This window comes from Leuciscus leuciscus (genome assembly GCF_965113295.1).
Source record: "Leuciscus leuciscus genome assembly, chromosome: 24".
In the NCBI taxonomy this organism is placed as follows: domain Eukaryota; kingdom Metazoa; phylum Chordata; class Actinopteri; order Cypriniformes; family Leuciscidae; genus Leuciscus; species Leuciscus leuciscus.
The window spans coordinates 3,952,697-3,972,783 of record NC_138723.1 but is presented as its reverse complement, the minus strand read 5'-3'; the positions used below and the strand labels follow the sequence as shown (position 1 = coordinate 3,972,783).

Below are 20,087 nucleotides of genomic sequence, written 5' to 3'. Positions count from 1 at the left end.
TTACATTTGCATTTAATGTTTGGTTTAAGCAAGACTGTGGCGAATGTACTTTCTATAGCCTAGTTCTTCCCCTCTGTATTGATTAGCTGCAGTAAAATATTAATGTCTCTCTCAATACTTGATCAGATTCGTGGACAGATTCTGTGTCAGTCTGTGTGTTACTTTGGACCATTCGGTCCTTTATGAAAGGCATTTTGTTCTCATCCAAATGGGTTTTGTGTAACACTGGCCCAGGAAACTGCAGATCAGTCACACTGAGGAGGAGGAGGAAGCATCTGTCAACGAGGAAACCGTTCAGAATGCAGTTGATCTGGAAGTGTAGCGCCATCATGTGGGTCTCTTCATTATTTCTGCATTACATGTGTAAGTGTAATTAAACGCAAACGCCAACTGTTGTTTTTGTTTTCCATAGGACGTAACTTGCACGGAGATATCTTAAATTATGTACGCGCTATTGCTTTGTCTCAAGATTTACACCAGTGATTTTTTTTTTCTAAGGCACATTTATAAAAGCAGCTTAAATGCCTTAATTGTTCTAAAGCCTAATCCTGGCTTAATCTAAGCCTTGTCTGTGAAACCAGGCCTGTGTGTTTCTGAAAGACGTCTATTCTGCTCACCAAAGCTGCATTTATTTGATCAGGAATATGACATATTACAAACTAAAATAACTGTTTTCTATGTCAATATATAGTAAAGTGTAATTTATTCATGTAATCAAAGCTGCATTTTCAGCATCATTACTCCAGTCTTCAGTGTCACATGATCCTTCAGAAATCATTCTAATATGATGATTTGATGATCAAGAAATATTTCAGATTATTATCAATGCTGAAAACAAAAGTTGAAATGTTGTGGATATCGTGATGCCCTAGCATTCAAAGGTTTTGGGTAAGTGAGATTTAAAAAAGATATATACCTTTATTCTGCAAGGATGCATTACATTTAACAAAAGAGACAATAAAGACATTTGTAATGTTACAAAAGATTTCTATCAAAATGCTGTTCATGAACTTTCTGTTCATCAAATAATCCTGAATCACGTTTCCACAAAAATATTACGCAGCAAACATAGTTTTCAACATTGATAATAATAATAACCACCAGCACCAATAATAACTGATCAGACTGGAATGATGCAGCACAAATAATGAGATATGCATGTATATATTCAAAAAGAAAACATATATTTGACATTATAATAATATTTTACAATATTAATGTTTTACTGTATTTTAGATTAAATAAGTGCAGGCTTAAGAGACTTAAACCTATTTCAAAAACATTACAACTTTTTTTGATCAATGGTCAAAATGTATTCTTATTTTATGAATATTAAGTGAATATACCTAGTCTATTCATACTTTTATAATCGTATAAGACAAACAATTGAGCATGTTTTATGATAGCGCGTCTATCGTGGTTATGATGTGAAAATGAGTTGCTGCCTTTACTTTCTATCATGAATAATTCAACAGTAGCCTAATTATACTTTTATAGAGAAAGAGTATTTTTATATCTTAATAAAAATTGCATCCATCAAAAATAGAAAGTAAATTCTGTGTGTCTGTATAAGATTGCAGTCTCACAACCTAGTGAAATCAATACCTATCAATGCACTTTTGGGCTTATAAACTACTTTACATATAGACAGCAGTTTATTAGATTATGGACTTAAACCAAAACCAAACTTATTAATGGACTTAAAACAAACTTCCTAAGGATATTTGCGATTATTTGTTTCCTGGAGTGGGAGAGAAGCGAATATCCTGCTGGGCGTAGACTCTAGTCTAGAGTATAGACTAGTAGTTTCATGATAACGAATTCTAGTCTTTACAGCCAGTTTCAGCCTTGCGCATGCGCAGTAGCGTCTGAGGGTATTCAAGTATGGGGTGAAGATTCCAGCAGCTCCACAAACACACACGGTTCTTCTCCTCCTCATGATCAGTGTGTGTGTGTGAGAGAGTTAGGCATCATGATGAGCTGGGCCATCGGCACTCTGGCTGTCGGGATCGCCACTCTTCTGCTCGTCCAGAGGAAGTGTTACCCGTACTTCTGGGAAGACTTGCTGTATTACGCGAGGGTTCGGCGCGTGGGGAAGGCGATGATGGCGAGGATGAAGCGCGGAGTTGTCACATATCTCCAGTGCTTTGAGCTTCAAGCCAGAAACAACCCTCAGAAACCGTTCATCGTGTTCGAGGATCAGATGCTCTCGTACAGGGACGCAGATGTGCGCAGTAACAGATTCGCGGACGTGCTGAGGTCTCACTGCGGGCTGAAACACGGGGATATCGTGGCGCTCCTCATGAACAACGAGCCGGACTTCATCTGCGTCTGGTTCGGGCTCTGTAAGCTGGGCTGTGAGGTCGCGTTTCTCAACTTTAACATCAAATCTCAGTCTCTGCAGCACTGTCTGCACAGCTGTGGTGCTAAAGCGCTCGTCGTCGGCTCAGGTAAGCGACGCGACGCTAACACAACTGGCTGTAAAGGGAGCTCAGAGTCAGCACCATATGTTATTATCACGCTATATAACTGCAATATATAGAGACCTTTCCCCCTCAGTCGTTGCCTTATTTCACTGGCCTTCTTCCCATCAAGCTGAAGTGAAGATGAACATGATCCTGTGAGAACGAGTGTGACGAAGAAGCACAGAGTTGCTTTACTACAGCTCTTATATGTCATGCTAGCCTTCATGCTAGTTGTTTTGGTTGCTTATTTTGTATGTTTGATTTTAAAACAATTTACAAACAACAAGAAAAGTTTGACCAAAGATATCTATGTTCTGACAAAGCCAAGCCTGACTGAACATTGTTAAAAAAAAAAAACCAAACCAAACCCAAACAAACAAACAAACAAACTGTTTAGGCTGGTATTGTTTATTTTTTTCAGTTTCCCTTTCAAAAGAAATCTGGCGTCTGGAAACTAGGCTGAATTATTCTGTGGTTGCTGGAGTGTTGATTGGCAGTTATTAAGGGACGACAAAACAAAAACAAATCCGGGTAGATTACTCACAAATTGTAATTAAGAACGTAATCCATTACAATATATATTTAAAGTAATATAATCTGACTACTTTTTGATTACTTTTAGTTTATTTTTGACCCAACTCATTTATCACATTGATTTTTTTTTTAATAGGATAATCTTATTAATATTAATATAACCATATTAATATAAAAATCTAATTTAAAGATAAAGAAAATATATTTCATTCTTTATCAATGATATGTGTGTTAAATATTACGTTTCATCAGGGTTTCCCAGACTGGGGTTTGTGAGTTTAATGAAAATCTTTTAAAAAATCTAAATAAAACACTTATTAAAGATTATTTAAAAAAGATATATTGTATTTGTTTACCCTGCATGTTATGTGACCATTAACCGATATTGGAGAATCGTGAACTTCTTTTCTATTATTGGACTTTATTAATTATTGACCTGATAATGTAAAAGCTCAGTGGATACTTCAAGTAAATGTATTTGGTCAAAGACGTTCAGCTGGACACAAAATTTGGGGAATTGCTTGTAAATATGAAATGATGTGAATTCCTACATTGTAATTTGTGTGAAAGACAAAAGCCTTCCAAAGAGGGTAATACATCGTTAAACGACTCACTGAGTGATAATTCAAATGATAATTAATGTGTTTATCAGGAGTTGATTAGATATGCAATGTTGAGAGAACTCTTCTTAAAAGTGAAATGATTTCTGTGACTCCAGTGATCAAATGCTGTTGGTTCTCAGTTTTCAATGTTCGGTGAGAATAACATATAATCATGTAATCAATAAAACAGTAACTGTAGTCTGATTACGAGTATTTTAAAATGTAATTACACATACTTAATTTTTGGAATCTGATTACGTAATCCAGATTACATGTAATCAATTACCACCCAGGCCAGCACTGATTGTTGTTGTTGTTATTATTATTATCATTCTTATTATTATTGGATATGTCAAATGAAAGAGTTGTGGCTCAGTATTCAGTATTATGTGACATAATTACGACACATGCTCGCTGATCGATTCAATTTTAAGATGTGAATGTACTATAATTTGGTTTGTGTTGGTAATTAGTGAGAATATAAGCGCACAATAAAATGTGCACAATAACTTCTGTACATATAACATATAGGGCTCTTTGCTCCTGCAGCCACATAATGTCCTGATCTTGTCCCATGCTTGCAGACCTGATGGCGTCTCTGGAGGAGGTGCTGCTGACGCTGATGGACTCTGGGATAGATGTGTGTGTGGCAGCAGAGAGATCCTCACTGAAGGACTCTGGGATAGATGTGTGTGTGGCAGCAGAGAGATCCTCACTGAAGAATATCAGGACTCTGCTGGACCAGCTGGACTCGGCCTCACCAGAGAAGCCTGTGCTCGACGCTCCTCCACCAAACCTCATGGCCAATTTCTTGTTCATCTTCACATCTGGCACTACAGGTGCAGTACACGCAGAAAACACCAACAGCTGTTACTCTATAACAGTTCAGGATGGCAGCAGACACGTTTCTAGTTTCAAGCCGCTTCCTCTCTGCATGCCATGGTGCTGCTCCAGGTCCACCAGACCCAGGTACTCATGGACATGCACAAGGGTAGTCCAGACTGTGAGCTCATGGGTGAGTTCCGCACCGCAACCCACCTCGCCCTCTGGGGCATGAAGCTCGCCCCCGGGCAGAGGATCTCTTTTTTCGGTATGGATCTGGACTCGGTCCAACAGTCAATCACGCCTCACAGAGAAACGTGTTCAATCGGTGCTGAACTGCTTGAATACTGTCAAGAGCAGCACAGTGGTCCACTGAAACTTTTTCAGAGGCTCCTGGGGCATATGGCAGCCTTAGCCGCAGTAACGCTGCTCGGCTTGCTCCATATGAGTACGTTTCAGCACTGGCTTCACGGCCGAGAGACCTTCGTTTCTCCGGGCCTGAGTGCCCCTAGAACAAGTGTCCACCAACACCCAACTGCATTGGCACATCAACTGCCTCGAGTTGCTAGCAGTGCACCTTGCTTTGAGACGCCTCAAAATGCCGCTGCTCGGCAAGCATGTACTGGTCCGTACGGACAACACTGCGACCGTTGCGCTACGCTTCCCTCGCATGTTGCAACTCGCCCACCACCTCCTCCTATGGAGTCAGAAGCTTCTGAGGTCGCTTCATGCCACTTATATTCCCGGCCGGCTCAATCGTGCCTCTGACGAGCCCTCACGACATCCTGTGGCCCAGGGAGAGTGGAGACTCCATCCCCAGGCGGTCCAGCTGGTCTGGGACCACTTCGGGGCCGCACAGATAGATTTGTATGCCTCTCCGGACTCCTATTGCCTATTGTTTTACCCCCTGACCGAGGAGACCCTTGGCATGGAGGCGCTGGCACACAGCTGGCCCCGGGGCCTCTGCCAGTATGCATTTCCCTCAGTGGGCCTTCTTGCACAGACACTGTGCAAAGTCAGGGAGGAAGAGGAGCAGGTCTTGCTAGTTGCCCCTTATTGGCCCAACCGGACCTAGTTCCCCAAACTAATGCTTCAGACCTCTAGAAAACTCCAGGTCTTGTCCCGAATGGATGGGATGCGGATGTTCTAGGTGATCTACCACAAAAAAGTCGTAGACACTATCACTTCTGCAAGAGCACCCTCTACGAGGCATGCTTCCGCCCTGAAGTGGAACCTGTTCGTTGAGTGGTGTTCTTCTCCGAGAAGACCCCCGAAGATGTTCGTCACTTCCGTGCTTTCTTTCCTGCAAGATGGTGTTGTAGATTTTTCCCTACACCTAACTATCTGGGGCGTCTCCAATCGACACCCAATACCTTTATACTCTAGCTCTTGCGTCTTCAGTCGACAACTGGCCGAGTTTCTTACTCTAATTAACTTGCTTCCCTAAACTAGCTTTCTGCGCAGGAATAATCGACGGACAGACTTCAGCAAATTTCCTTTAAATGCTTTAATCACGGCCAGGAGATCTTCCCGAGCAGTTCTCAGGGAATCTCTCCCAAGAAGCAAGGCCGGAGGATCTCAGACAAATTCCATTGAGAATCCCACCAGATAACACAGATACAACAGTTATTATAGAATCGAGAAAACAAATAAGACTAACATGTCACCTTCAATATGATTGGTTCAATTGGTTCAAAAGCCCCAACCTTTTCCCTCTGTCACTGGCACAAGCAAACTCTGATTTTGTGATTACTTATTACAAGGTTTGAGAACTTGTCATCTGTCTAGTTTCACTTCCCTAATTGTTATTTATACACACACACACACACTCAAAGTCACAAGTTTTCCCTAAAGAGTTTGGAAACATTTAAAAGCATATGAATGTCGTTCCTGCAAGAAAAACAAATGTTAGTTTATTAATTAAAGTTGATTAATTAAAAAATCCATCACAATGGGTTGGAGCGAGGGCTATCTTCCTCCACCCTGAAAGTGTATGTTGCCTCTATTTGATGCACATCATGATGCTGTGGATCGGTCATCTGTGGGAAAGCACAATTTCGTCAGGTTCCTGAGAGGAGCGAGGAGACTGAATCCACCTTGCGCCCCATTTATGCCCTCTTGGGACTTATCTTTGGTGCTGACTGCACTGCAGAGACCTCCCTTTGAGCCCTGCAGGCAGCTGAGTTAAAAGTCCTGTCTTTAAAAACAGTTCTCCTGCTTGCTTGGCCTCTCTTAAGAGGATAGGGGACCTGCATGCATTTTCGGTCGACGAATCGTGCCTGGGTTTCGGGCCGGCTAACTCTCACGTTATCCTGAGACCCTGGCCTGGATATGTGCCCAAGGTTCCTACCACACCCTTTCGGGACCAAGTGGTGAGCCTGCAAACGCTGCCCCCGGAGGAGGCAGACCCAGCCCTGGCTTTCTTTGTCCCATCCGCTCCTTGTAGTTATATGTGAACAGAACGCAAAGCCTCTGGACCTCAGACCAGCTCTTTGTCTGTTACGGAGACCAGCAGAGGGGAAAGGCTGTCTCCAAGCAGATGTTGGTCCACTGGATAGTGGATACCATCATCTTGGCGTGTCATTCCCAAGATGCACCATGCACCCCTGGGTTGCGAGACCACTCCACTTGGAGTGTAGCTGCTTCTTGGGCGTTGGCACAGTGTGCCTCGCTGATACAGGCTGGGCGACACCAAACACGTTAGCTAGGTTCTATAGCCTCATACCTAACTCTTCCTGTATGCTCCCTTCGCATAGAAGCCAGTTACACCTGTAAGCCTTGTTCGAAGTGTCGGCTTGCTGTGACATTCCCCTCCTATGGACTGGATACGTGCGCCGTTCTTCCTCCAGTAGAGTTCCTCTTTTGCCGAACCCTGTTGAGTTCCTCCACACCCATCGGCAACGGACATGGCGGAGCGTCCGATGCCAGGCCTAACACTTGTATGTTTCTGACCGGTGCGTCTCTCTCCCCGGTTATAGGCTGGAGCCACCTCAGTGACATTCCATATGTTGTACTACCAGGAATATATATATATAAACTATAGGAATTCAATCATAAAAATGCTTCAGATCCTTCACTATAAATTAATGAACAGCAATTTCTACCAGACCAGTCATGTGGCAATGACTATTCTATTCTATTCTGCTCTATTCTGCTCTGCTCTACTCTACTCTACTCTATTCTGCTCTACTCTACTCTACTCTGAGATGTGGAGTGGTTGATTGTGAGCACATATGGAGTAGGTGATAATGTACACTACACATCTGCCTTCAGTCTTTATTTTGCCCCAGGCTCGTCTGTTGCACTGACGGTCTCCTGTTGTTCTCTGGTTCTCAGGACTGCCGAAAGCTGCTCGAATCAGTCACATCAAAGCTGTGATGTGTATGGCCTTCCTCCGCTTGTGTGGCGCTCGTGCCAGTGATAGAGTCTACCTGACGCTGCCGCTCTACCACATGTCTGCGTCGCTGCTCGGCATCGGCGGATGCATCGAGTTAGGTATGAGCTCACTAACACAGGGACAACTCACAACTGTTTTTCTGCACGTTATATGTGGCGTCTGTATGGCTTCCATATACATATTGTTAGTGTAAGAAAGCAGTTGAATGTGAACAGTTCCTGCAAGTGTAATCCTTATCCTAACATGGAGCATTGTGTTTCAGGGGCGACGTGTGTTTTGAAGAGGAAGTTCTCTGCCAGCCAGTTTTGGAAGGACTGTCTGAAGTATGATATTACTGTGTTTCAGTATATTGGAGAACTCTGTCGATATTTGGTCAATCAACCAAAGGTACTAAAGTTTGTACTTCATGCTAAAATATGTACTGCATTTTTAGGGGTTTTGTTTCTAGTTGACATTGTTTTGTCAAAGACAACATTTCATTGTGTTGATGTAGATAACATTAAGATTTAGCTTTATTTGTTGACAGACTGCAGAGGAAGCGTCTCATAAAGTTCGCCTCGCCGCTGGAAGTGGACTTAGAGCTGATGTCTGGAAGGAGTTTGTCAGACGTTTTGGAAAAATCCAAATTCGCGAAGCTTATGGTTTGACGGAGGCCAGTATTGGCTTTGTTAATTACACAGATGAAATTGGACCAATTGGACGAGCCAGTTTTTTTAATAAGGTCTGTTTTTTTCCGATTTGAGGTTTACTAATCCAACTCTTCAGTAACATTGAGTTTGAATGATGTGTAATAAATTAGATTATTCATTCAGAAATGTGAATGTACTTTCTGATGTAATGTAGCTCTTTTCTTTGATTTTATTCCAGCTCAGTCTGCCTTTTGAGTTTTTAAAATGTGATCCACAAACGTACGAGCCCATACGGACAGACTCAGGACACTGCATTAAAGTGAGTAAAGGTGAGGTCAGTATATTTTTTATTGTTATTATACTTCACATTTTAAGAGCAGACATATATGGACCATATCAATTATAAAACTGCTACGTGATTCTGAAACGGGATCACCTACGCTGGATCATTGGGATGGGAAAGTATTAAGAATGGTACCTTTATGTAAACTTATGTATGCTTTACCTGACAGTGTCATGTTTTTGCTGTGTTGGAAAAAATATTATATATAATGGGCTTGACATTAACAACTTGACATTACTGGTGGGTTGAATTTTATATAATGTATATATTTTCAGTTGTAGGCTTTTAAAAAGGCATCTGAAATATTAAACTAAGTGCAATGTTTTAATCTCTTAAATATTGATTTTTGGATACATGGATACTGAAATATCTGAAATGTTCCAGTACTCATTTTCAACAGAATAGAGACACTATATTAGCAGTGCTTTCTCGCGCTCTCATCTCTCCGACAGCGAGTTACACACAAACCCGCCTCCACTCACTCGTTTCATTTGCTCCGGATGAATATTGTTGCTGTTACAGGGCTTGAATTTTGGTGTGGGATGGCGCGTATTACTCATTCCCCCAGATTTTGTGCTCCCACCCAAAGTGCCCACACATAAAGCCGCCTCTCAGTACTAAATTTAGTTCTTGTTCGGGGCATTTGTCCTTAAACCGTAAAATACACAAAAAATTATGTAAAAATGCCGGTCGAGTATTCATGTAAACACAGTCAGTCGGTGCGTCAGGTCTTAAAGTGACAGCAGCCTAATAAACCTGCTTCCAATTTATGAGATAATATAAAAAATATCGGTAACACTTTATTTTACAGTGTCCTTGTTAGCCTCATAGCATAATTGCCTAAGTCATATTTCAATGTCTTTGGAAAACAAGAAAAAACACAAAATGACTTAAGCAATTATGCTATGAGGCTAGTACTTACCATAGTAATAACAGTAAATTATGCACAATTACGTGCAAATAACCAAACCCTAATCTAACCCTATAGTAAGTACATGTAGTTAATTAATATTACTCAGTACTTAAATGTATAATTATACTGTAACAATGACACCTTAAAATAAAGTGTAACCAAAATATCTATATGGCAGTGTTTTCCCATGGTATCAGTCAAAATCGTGGCCAGTGAAAATGCAGAGTGGCTAATAACTTTGAAAAATCACTAGCCACAGTGGTTGGTGCGCAAAAAAAGTTAATATCAAGCCCTATTTTATAGATTTTATATTATATATGAGGAAAACTCATACAAAAAGTTCCTAAAGTAAAGTCTGTTTTGAGTGTGTAAGCAGCATGTGATCCTCAGGCCAGACTGGTGTGTTTTCAGGGGAAGCAGGGTTACTGGTGGCTCCAGTGATGTTCACCAACCCTTTCCTGGGCTACGCCGGTGATAAAGCCATGTCTGAGAGGAAGCTGCTGAGGGACGTCTTCAAGACGGGAGACGTGTATTTCAACACAGGAGATCTGATGCTGCAGGACCACAGAGACTTTGTCTACTTCAAAGACAGGATTGGAGACACGTTCAGGTCTTTAGTTCACTGTTTTTCCCCTCATGCTTGCATATGTGGCGATAATGTTGGGAATCTTTGCATTTAATTCTGGCTTGTAGCTGCAAGAGGTCTAGGATTCTGTATGAATATTTCTAAACCCTTCAGAGCTCTGGCAGAGGGTCTGGCCAAGACTAACTTCTGTAGATCTGCCCAGAAGCACAACCTTCATGCAGTAAAATCACAAACACAGGGCATTTCCTTCCGGCTCGTCCTTTGGGATTTCCTCTCTGAGCAGAACGCTCTTACATTGACTGAACTTTTGACACACACGTATAAGAATATAGACAACAGATGGAGACTACATTTACATCTATTATGAGAAAATGAAAAACGTCACAAACAAGCCAGTTGTCATAAGAGCCAAACTAATGCCAGTGTAAAGCAGAAAAGAAGAGAGTTCTGCTAGGTTTCTTCATTTATGGTTGTGGGTTAGTGAAGTCTTCAGCTGCTTCTTGAAAGTTTGATGGTCTCAGCCCTTTTGTTCTCACAGAACTCACAGAGCAAAATATAATAAAGTAATTCCTCATTGTGTATAAGCGAAATCACTCCAGTACAGGAAGGGATATGATTGACTGTTCTCACAATATGAATGATCTGTGGTCCTGTTTTAAATTCTTGGCTTGTTTTTCCTCTGTTCTTAAGGCCTGTTCACACCCACACTGATAAATATAAAGATAACTATATTAGCGTCCACACCAGCGGACAGTACCGTTGTGTTTATTCGGCAGTTTTATCATCTGCTGCTTTAAATGCTCGAGCTCTTTAAAGCAGGACCGGTTTTGATTGGCCGTCAATGTTTTTATCGCTCATCAGCTGGAAAAACATTGTGCCGTTATAGTTGTGCTGTGGACTCTGCTATTCTTATATTCAAAACAAGTTTTAGAACTGTTACTTTATCATTATTGTTATAGTTATTGACCTTGGTGTGAATGGGCTTTTTGCTTTCACATCCTCAGAGAGCCACAGGGGATCATTGTGGCCTTTCTGTGTGTGTTTTTACACCCTGACCATGTCATGGATCATGTTCTCGGTTGGTTTGCAGGTGGAAAGGAGAAAACGTGTCCACCACTGAGGTGTCTGAAGTTCTGGGCGGTCTGGACTTCCTTCTGGACGTCAGTGTGTACGGGGTCACTGTACCAGGTGACCATCATCTCAGACTAACAGGGGCTGTTCTGTAGTGTTTACTTTGCTTGTATTTATTAAATCATGTTTTAAATGATTATTAAAAGGACTTTTGAAGCACTCATTACACTTGACAAGATTCCAGTGTTTGAAGTGAGAAGGACAGTGGTCTCATCTAACAGTGTTGTGTCACTGGAGCTCGTGTGAATGAAGTCTGATGTTCCTGCAGGATACGAGGGTCGAGTGGGAATGGCTGCTGTTGTCCTGAAGGATGATCAAGAGTTGGATGGAGAGAGACTCTACAGTCATCTGGTCCACACACTCCCTCCGTACGCATGGCCGTGGTTTCTGAGAGTTCAGGTATCTCTCTCTCTCTCTCTCTCCTGCTTTTCTGTTTACCTGTGCTGTTTGTCTGAACCTTCATGATTATTATATTTCTCATCAGTGGTTGAAGCAGAAGTTGACATGTCAGGCCACTCAAGTCAAATTTATTTAAATAGTGATTTTCACAATACACAGTTTCAAAGCAGCTTTACTGAAAATCATGATGTTAATGTTTATAATATGTTAATATCTTGGAGTCTTATAGTTGCATTTCACAGATTAGAGTTGGCTGATAATATAGTTCACATTTTTGTGATTTACAAGCAATCAAGCAGTTGAGATTTGCTATATAGCATACGTCACCGTATAGGAGTGTAACGAAGTTCAGATGTTACGGGAAGAAGGAGGCGGGAACCGGCGAACATTTAAAGACTTTTAATTACAAAAATAAAACAAATACAAAACGAAAGTAAAAGCCAGCAGCCCCTCACGGACGACTGCTGGCAACACAGAACATCAAATAAAACACAGGCCTGTTCCTCTCTCGCTCTTCACTGTCGTCGCTCCTCCTTTATGCTTCCGCTCCTCCGTGAGAGATGCGAGACCGGTGCGTCGCGCACGTGTCGCTCATTATCAATCACGCCACCGGCCTCGCGCCGTCCTCCCACGGCCCTCGACCTCGTCGTGCTCGCCACAAGGAGTATACAAAGTTTTGAAATTGTTTCCATTTGGTATAAACATGAATCTTAAAGTCTTCTGTGACCATTTATGGTCAGAAAATGCATTTAGCGTTGACCACTTGTAATTTGATCACCAAAAGCGTCTAACACCAGGATGGACACAGAACAAGGGACACTTGGGTTTTTAGTACGGAGGACGTCTAACTACTTATATTGACTGTGTTAAACTGGGATATGCAAGGAATAATTGAGTTCTTTTCTTTTCTTTTTTCTTTTTAAGTTAATACACAGCTCAGTTAATGCACCCACTCAACAGTGCACTCATTTTCAGTAACTCTGCTGTCAGGGCTCCGTTTTACCACAGTTAGCATGTCATAACACATATTTTAGGTTATAATATCTAAAACATTCTTCATCCACTGATTCAGCATCTTATGGAAGAGTCATCCAGCCAGAGTCATTTCTTTGACATTTTACGTTGTCATTCAGCTATTAAAAAGTAATCCGACACCTTTGGCTGTCTACTAATCAGGATCAAGCAGTGCTGTGGTGAAGTGCAACAGACTGTGAGCTTATTAATTGATAGTTTATGCTTTTGTTGAAGCAGTCAGTCTGGATTATTTCACTGTATTTTTTAAGTCATGTTTAACAGCTGATTTCCTGGTGAAAATCTCCACTGATCAGAGAATCGAAACAAACATACAGTTTGAAGTTGAACAGTTCGGTTCAGGAAGTAAAACCGATAACTTCTAAGCCTTTAAAGACAGACCTGTTTTGAGCTTCATGGTTGTTAATTGATGGTGCATGTATTTGTTAAAGATTTTTTATATGTATATATAAAAAAATACTGTCATGAAGCACCGCAAATGACGTAATCCAAATACGCCTCCCTAAGCTCTCAAAAAATTAAATGTTTGTATGTACATGCATGTTGTGTAATAACAAATATTGTTTCTATAGATATATTCAAATTAAAAACAATGCATATATCAATTAAAAAAGTTGATTTTGTTGTTCCCAGCGCTTCATGGGACTGTAGTTCTTACCCTCAAAGGTAACTTTGTTTAACGCACTTTTTTGCTTCAAATAAAACGTGGTAATGTTGTGATTCAGCTCGTACTGGTTGGCTTGGTATCGAAGACTTTTTTTCTTTTTTTAAATCCCTATGGGAAAGATTGATTGGAAGAAATACTTCTGGAAAAAGTGGACTGGCCCTAATGCACTACAGTATAAGAGCATCTTTAACAACGACATACATCAGCAAATCCAATACTGAGATGTCACGATGTAATTTGAGTTCACTGGAATAGCGCTCTTCACTGAAGCAATGGATCCAAATCTGTGTTGTAAAGAGCAGAATAGTGCAGCACTGAGTGATGTACGACTAGTGTTCCTGGAAGAAACCGCACCCTGCATGTGTGCTTTTACACATTCATCCATTGCCTTGAGTCTTTATGTGCTTTTCCTGCTTTTGTCCCGCAGACTTCCTTAGACGTGACGGACACGTTCAAGCAGCAGAAGGGGAGACTGGTCCAGCAGGGCTTCAGTCCCGACACAGTCCAGCAGCCGCTCTACTTCCTAGACGCTTCGCAGAAAACCTACATCCCCCTCACTGCACACACATATCAACACATCGTATCAGGCCAGAAGAGACTGTAGATGCATTGTGGGAAATGCAGTGACCCGTGAAACGATGCGTTTGGAACGCATCCACATCACTAGATGACATGTTTCTGGAAGTGCATTTACTACAGTGTAAATCCACATAGGCAGAACAGCGATAGACATTAACATCGATAATGAAAACAAATTACTAATATAATCAGTTACAAGCCGAGTGAAGTGGTTAGAAAGTATTGTTCACTTGTCTTATTAACAGTAAAGCACAGAAAAGGGTTTTACGTATATTAATGTATAATAATATAACATCAGTTTATGAGTATTATCTGCTCTTGTTCGATTTCAAACACATTCTGATATGTTTGTTACAGCAGGACTTCTATTAATGGATTCTATGAATTGGTTTTATAATCTCTATAAACAAGCTAAAATTGTGCCTTTTCATTTATATGCAACAATGTAAATAATTCAATGAAATGTAATTGGACAGTATATGATTATTTTATATATTGTATTTGTAGCTTTAATCCTGTCCACTTTCCAGTTCAAGGCCAGGTTATACTGTCTGCTGTTTGATTGTAGTGCTGGACACTGGAAAACCTCATGGATTGTTCTGGCATGTATGACAAAGTGTAATTTGTTATTAATTTGTTAGCATCTCACTTACATAATAATAAAGTTAACTTTTTTTTATCGTTCCCTTGCTTAGATTTAATAAAGTTGGCATGATTTCTGTGTTTCATGCTGCTATACGAAACTCTTAGATCATGATGATTGGATGTGATCATTAATAATCGGCGAAATCAGTTCATTTACTATTTACAAACTTGCAAAGGCTGTTAACCACAAGAGGGCAGTCATAACCTTACAAACATCGTGCTCAAATGTTGCAAACAGGAATGTGATATTTAATAAAGAAAGAACATCTCTCGCGCGCGCCCGTGTGTGTGTGTGTAGACATATTGCTGATTGTTATGAAATGCATATACAATAAACAGAAATTACAGAAAACAATAGTTTCAACTGAATTAAATACATTTTTAACAATTAACTTATTGACTACAGATTTATTTATGAAATTTACAGGCCACATGAAAACAAAAATTTTGAACAGGTTAGCCATCTGTCCCAACAAATGTTTTATCGTCCTTCCATCTAAATGCCCGTTAACACCAATAACTATATAACTATAAAGACAGATAACAATAACTATATTAGCGTCTAACTAACGTTACACCAGCACCAGCGGAGAGATATTGCCAGTTTTGTCGTCTGTCTATGGCATATGGAAAGCCGTTTTAGCTTAAATTGTACCCAGCGTTACTCGTCGTAATTGCATTTTTACTAGTAAGAATTCAATTAGAGAGCTCTACAATTCAGTTCTTACTAGTAGCAATTACAATTAGAGAGCTCTCCAATTCAATTATTACTAGTAAGAATTACAATTATAGAGCTCTCTAATTCAATTATTACTAGTAAGAATTACAATTACAGAGCTCTCTAATTCAATTCTTACTAGTAACAATTACAATTAGAGAGCTCTACAAATGAATTTTTACTAGTCGTATGTCTCCATTGACTTCCATTCATTTTTAATTACGGAGCTGTACAATTGAATTGTTACTAGTAAGAATTACAATTAGAGAGCTCTACAATTGAATTGTTACTAGTAAGAATTACAATTAGAGAGCTCTACATTTGAATTGTTACTAGAAAGAATTACAATTAGAGAGCTCTCTAATTCAATTATTACTAGTAACAATTACAATTAGAGAGCTCTCTAATTAAATTCTTACTAGTAAGAATGCAATTACAGAGCTCTCTAATGGAATTCTTTCTAGTAACAATTCAAATGTAGAGCTCTCTAATTGAATTCTTACTAGTAAAAATGCAATTACGACGAGTAACGCTGGGTACAATTTAAGCTAAAACGGCTTGCCATAGTATGAAAGCCATTTCAGATATCAAAAATATTTTTTTTTACTAGTAGCAATTTAATTGTTGATCTCAATAATAGAATTTTTTTGTAGTAACCACATAATTCTTGATATCAGGAATTTGCATTTTTACTAGTAACAATGTAATTATTGATATCAAAAATTATATTTCTACTAGTAAGAAATACAAAGCTGATATATATGGCAAGCCCTAACATTTAAAAGCAAATTTTGACTACCCTATGGCAAGCCGTTTTAGCTTAAATTGTACCCAGCGTTACTCGTCATAATTGCATTTTTACTGGTAAGAATTCATTAAAGAGCTCTACAATTCAATTCTCACTAGTAGCAATTACATAGAGAGCTCTCTAATTCAATTATTATTATTAACAATTCCAATTAGAGAGCTCTACAAATGAATTTTTACTAGTCATATGTCTCCATTGACTTCCATTCATTTTTAATTACGGAGCTCTACAATTGAATTGTTACTAGTAAGAATTTAATTGTAGAGCTCTCTAATTGAATTCTTACTAGTAAAAATGCAATTACGACGAGTAACGCGGGGTACAATTTAAGCTAAAACGGCTTGCCATAATTGTTACTAGTAGAAACATTATTCCTGATATCAAGAATTATCATTTTAACTAGTGAAAATTGAATTGTTGATATCAAGGATTCATATCCCGGAAATGAATAAAAGTTAAAACGGCTTGCCATATCTGTCGCTTTAAATGCTCGTGCTATGTAAGCAGGATGGATTTTGATTGGCTGTCAATGTTTATAGTATATTGTTCATCAGCAGTGCCGTTATCGTTATCGTTGTGGTGTGTACTCTACTTTTACACGTAAAACGATTTTTGTAATGCTCAACATAATAACAGTAAAATGGAAATAAGTTTTTGATCTCATGAAAGAGTGGTGACTGCGACGCGGAAGTCGTCAGGTAAACTTCTTTAGCTATGAGAGACTACATTAAATATTTATTTTTGTGTTCATTTGCTCAAATAGCTAAATAAAACTCCACAATAGTGATATCACAACTTTCAGAAAGAGTTAAAAATATAGAGAGATTGATAACGGCAGTCAGAAGAGAGAAAGATGTCCTTTTACCTTTTACTTTACCTTCACTCCCACAGCCGCTAGAAATACGTTAACATTACCCTCACAGCAGCGGTAACTCGTTTTTTTTTTGTAATTGGATGCAAAGGTAATATAATACTACTAAGTTATAGTGTTATAAATGTGCATGTAAAATAATGTATGTAATAATAAAAATAAAATATATAAAAAACATGCAGTATTTGCTGACCGTTAAAATATTTGTTTACAGTCTATGGTTAAATCGCGTCATCAGTCTTAAAAATGTCCATATCGCCTCATGTCGAGGACGGACAATTTACATGACAAGCTATACATGACAATTTAGACATGATTTTCATCCATACATTTTCTCATGTCTCCTCATGTTTCGCGCCTGAATTGCAGACAGTCCAGCCCATAGACTGTAAACGGTCCAGTAGCATTATTCGATAGGTAGACCGGTGCTGCCGTCACGACTTTATAAATCACCCTTACAAACGTGTAGATCTTCCTTCATCCTCTCCTCCACAAGCTGCTCTCCTGCGCTTCAGTTCAGCTCTTCTTATCTATCTTACAGCTTTACATAAGAAAAAGAAAAAAGAAACAGGATCTGTTATGATTTTCCATTCATCTCCTAGACTAACTGACTATAAAGTTTCACTGGATCTATCATGACATCTAAAGGGGATCTGAGGTGTTTAGTAGGATTTGTTGCTCTACTGGGAGTTTTAATGGGGAAAATCTCAGGAATTCATGGAAAAGAGACTGTTCATATGAATGGATCCCAGAGACGGGGAAAACAAGATTCACTGAGAGGGTGAGTCTTACACACACACATCCCAACTAATGCTGCTTTTATTAGTTTAAGGCTGTGATATGTGGGCTGTTCTGAATGAAACACATGCTCTGTTATTACAGAAGCGTGTCGAATAGTTTCACTGTGAACTTTTAAACACGCTTTGTGTGAATTGTTTGTGTGTGCAGATTTATTCCACTGCTTTGTGTAATAGCTTTCGCTTTACATGTATTATGCAGGTGAGTTTGATCTTGAAGCTCATCATTGTGTTTTGCAGACCTAATGTGTGTGGATCTCGTCTGCAGTCCTACTGTTGTCCAGGCTGGAAGACTCTGCCTGGGGGGAACCAGTGTGTTGTGCGTAAGTCAGGGTCCAGATGTTCCTCACTCTCAAGGTTCAATGAGTATGCTCTTGAAATTCATTGCCTTACGCTTTAGATTTATTCTTCTAGGAAGTATGTGTAATGAATTAATGCTTGTTTTATGCCTTGTAGAAATTCTTAGACACAAATCTGGCAGCAGGGATTGTCAGTATAGTTTACTTTAATTAGCATTTCTACTGTTATCTACAGTACAGTAGCCTATGTTAAATAATGTAATTTGGGAAACTGATTACCTTGAACCATTTATGTTTAAAAACTAATATTTATACAATGTAAGTACTGTAAACTTTCTTTTGAGTCCTGATATTTCCTGATTTAAATAAAACTGCAAACACTGCTAAAATACTTCACCCAAATTAGTTAAGGATTAGTTCACCCAAAAATGAACATTCTGTCAGTAATTACTCACCCTCATGTCGTTCCAAACCTGTAAGACTTTTGTTCATCTTCGTAACACAAATGAAGATCTTTTTGATGAAATCTGAGAGCTTTCTGTCCCTCTATTGAGAGTCTACGCAGCCACTTTGATTTTTATTCACATAAAAAACATTAATCAACTCATACATCAGTTGTGGTAAATGGAAGCTCAAGCATGTTCGCTTGACATGCGAGAACCAGTGAAGTTCATTCTCATGTGTTACATAGCACATTTGAGCATCAGCAAGATACAATGAGGTTCATTCTTGTGTTACGCAGCACGTTTAAGCTTCAGCATGAACCAATGAGATTCATTCTCGTTTTACGCAGCGCGTTTGAGCATCAGCAAGATACAATTATGTTCGTTTTCATGTTACACAGCACGCTTGAGCTTCAGCAAGAATTTCTTGTATTTCTGTATACAAGTAGTTGCTCATACACCTGTGTGAACTTGAGGTGAACTGATGTCATGTATCCACTAACAATCACCAAAACACCAGCTGATTCACACACATTGAAACTTTAAAGAGCCTTTAAACACTTAAAGGGTTAGTTCACCCAAAAATGTAAATTCTGTCGGTAATTACTCTCCCTCATGTTGTTCCAAGACCTTCGTTCATCTTCGGAACACAAGTTAAGATATTTTTGATGAAATCTGAGAGCTGTCTCACTCCTTCATAGGCTGATAGGTAATCGAAATCTGCCGGCCCAGAAAATTTAGTAAAGACATCGTTAAAATAGTCCAAGTGACTACAGTGGCTCAACCTTTATCAAGCGACGAGAATACTTTTTGTGTGCAAAAAAACTACTTTATTCAACTATTCATTTTCTTCTGTGTGGGCCTCTGAGTGAGTTCACTTCAGAACATAGGCTCACTATTGGCCAGCCTATGGAGGAGTGATCAGCTCTCAGATTTCATCAAAAATATCTTAATTTGTGTTCCGAAGATGAATGAAAGTCTTACGGGGTTGGAACAACATGAGGGAGAGTAATTACTGACAGAATTTACATTTTTGGGTGAACTAACCCTTTAAGTTTCTTCATTCCAGTGACATTTTCTGTTAATATTGACACATGCTCTTTACCATAGCCATTTGCCGGAACAGCTGTGGTGGTGGTTTCTGCTCCAGACCCAACATGTGCACATGTCCTGGTGGCCAAATAGCCCCGTCCTGTGCCACCAAATCATGTATGTTTTATACATTATGAGTTCTATTGTACAGGATATGTTTTGTTTTGTTTTTTATATTATACTGCATATTTAACAAATGTCTATTTAAACTGAATTTTGGAAGAAAAAGCAGAGAAGTACACATTAGGCATGTAGAACAGACCTAACCAGTCATAATATGAATCACTTGTGACTAAAATATTTCTTTCTTCCTCC

At 39.4% G+C, this 20,087-nt stretch overlaps 2 protein-coding genes and 1 long non-coding RNA gene across 3 annotated transcripts in view; all 3 read left to right on the top strand.

The window, feature by feature from the left end:
- The first annotated feature begins 1,842 nt into the window (after window positions 1–1,842).
- Window positions 1,843–14,783, top strand: LOC309488912 (long-chain fatty acid transport protein 6). Its single transcript, XM_082157348.1, has 10 exons — window positions 1,843–2,450; window positions 4,186–4,440; window positions 7,760–7,918; window positions 8,083–8,207; window positions 8,347–8,541; window positions 8,688–8,778; window positions 10,117–10,315; window positions 11,382–11,479; window positions 11,691–11,821; window positions 13,948–14,783. The coding sequence occupies exons 1-10, from the start codon at window positions 1,973–1,975 to the stop codon at window positions 14,122–14,124; spliced, it is 1,908 nt and encodes a 635-aa protein (XP_082013474.1). The 5' UTR covers window positions 1,843–1,972; the 3' UTR covers window positions 14,125–14,783.
- On the top strand, window positions 11,831–13,295 carry LOC309488921. The gene is made up of 2 exons (XR_014202293.1): window positions 11,831–12,167; window positions 12,496–13,295. It is a non-coding gene; the product is annotated as an uncharacterized lncRNA (long non-coding RNA).
- Window positions 14,784–17,587: 2,804 nt separating the features above from the next.
- The window catches only part of fbn2a (fibrillin 2a), a 104,423-nt gene continuing 101,923 nt past the window's right edge, over window positions 17,588–20,087 (top strand). Inside the window, exons 1-3 of the mRNA XM_082157320.1 lie at window positions 17,588–17,922; window positions 18,179–18,261; window positions 19,791–19,889. Of these exons, the coding sequence (XP_082013446.1) occupies window positions 17,777–17,922; window positions 18,179–18,261; window positions 19,791–19,889 (328 nt within the window). The 5' untranslated portion in view covers window positions 17,588–17,776. The remainder of the gene's footprint in view (window positions 17,923–18,178; window positions 18,262–19,790; window positions 19,890–20,087) is intronic.

Excerpts from the sequence above, each read along its gene's own strand:
- LOC309488912 (XM_082157348.1), top strand. The coding sequence starts at position 1,973 with ATGATGAGCTGGGCCATCGGCACTCTGGCTGTCGGGATCGCCACTCTT. Across the intron at positions 7,919-8,082 it reads CGGCGGATGCATCGAGTTAG|GGGCGACGTGTGTTTTGAAG; the intron begins GTATGAGCTCAC and ends ATTGTGTTTCAG. Across the intron at positions 11,822-13,947 it reads CGTGGTTTCTGAGAGTTCAG|ACTTCCTTAGACGTGACGGA; the intron begins GTATCTCTCTCT and ends TTTGTCCCGCAG.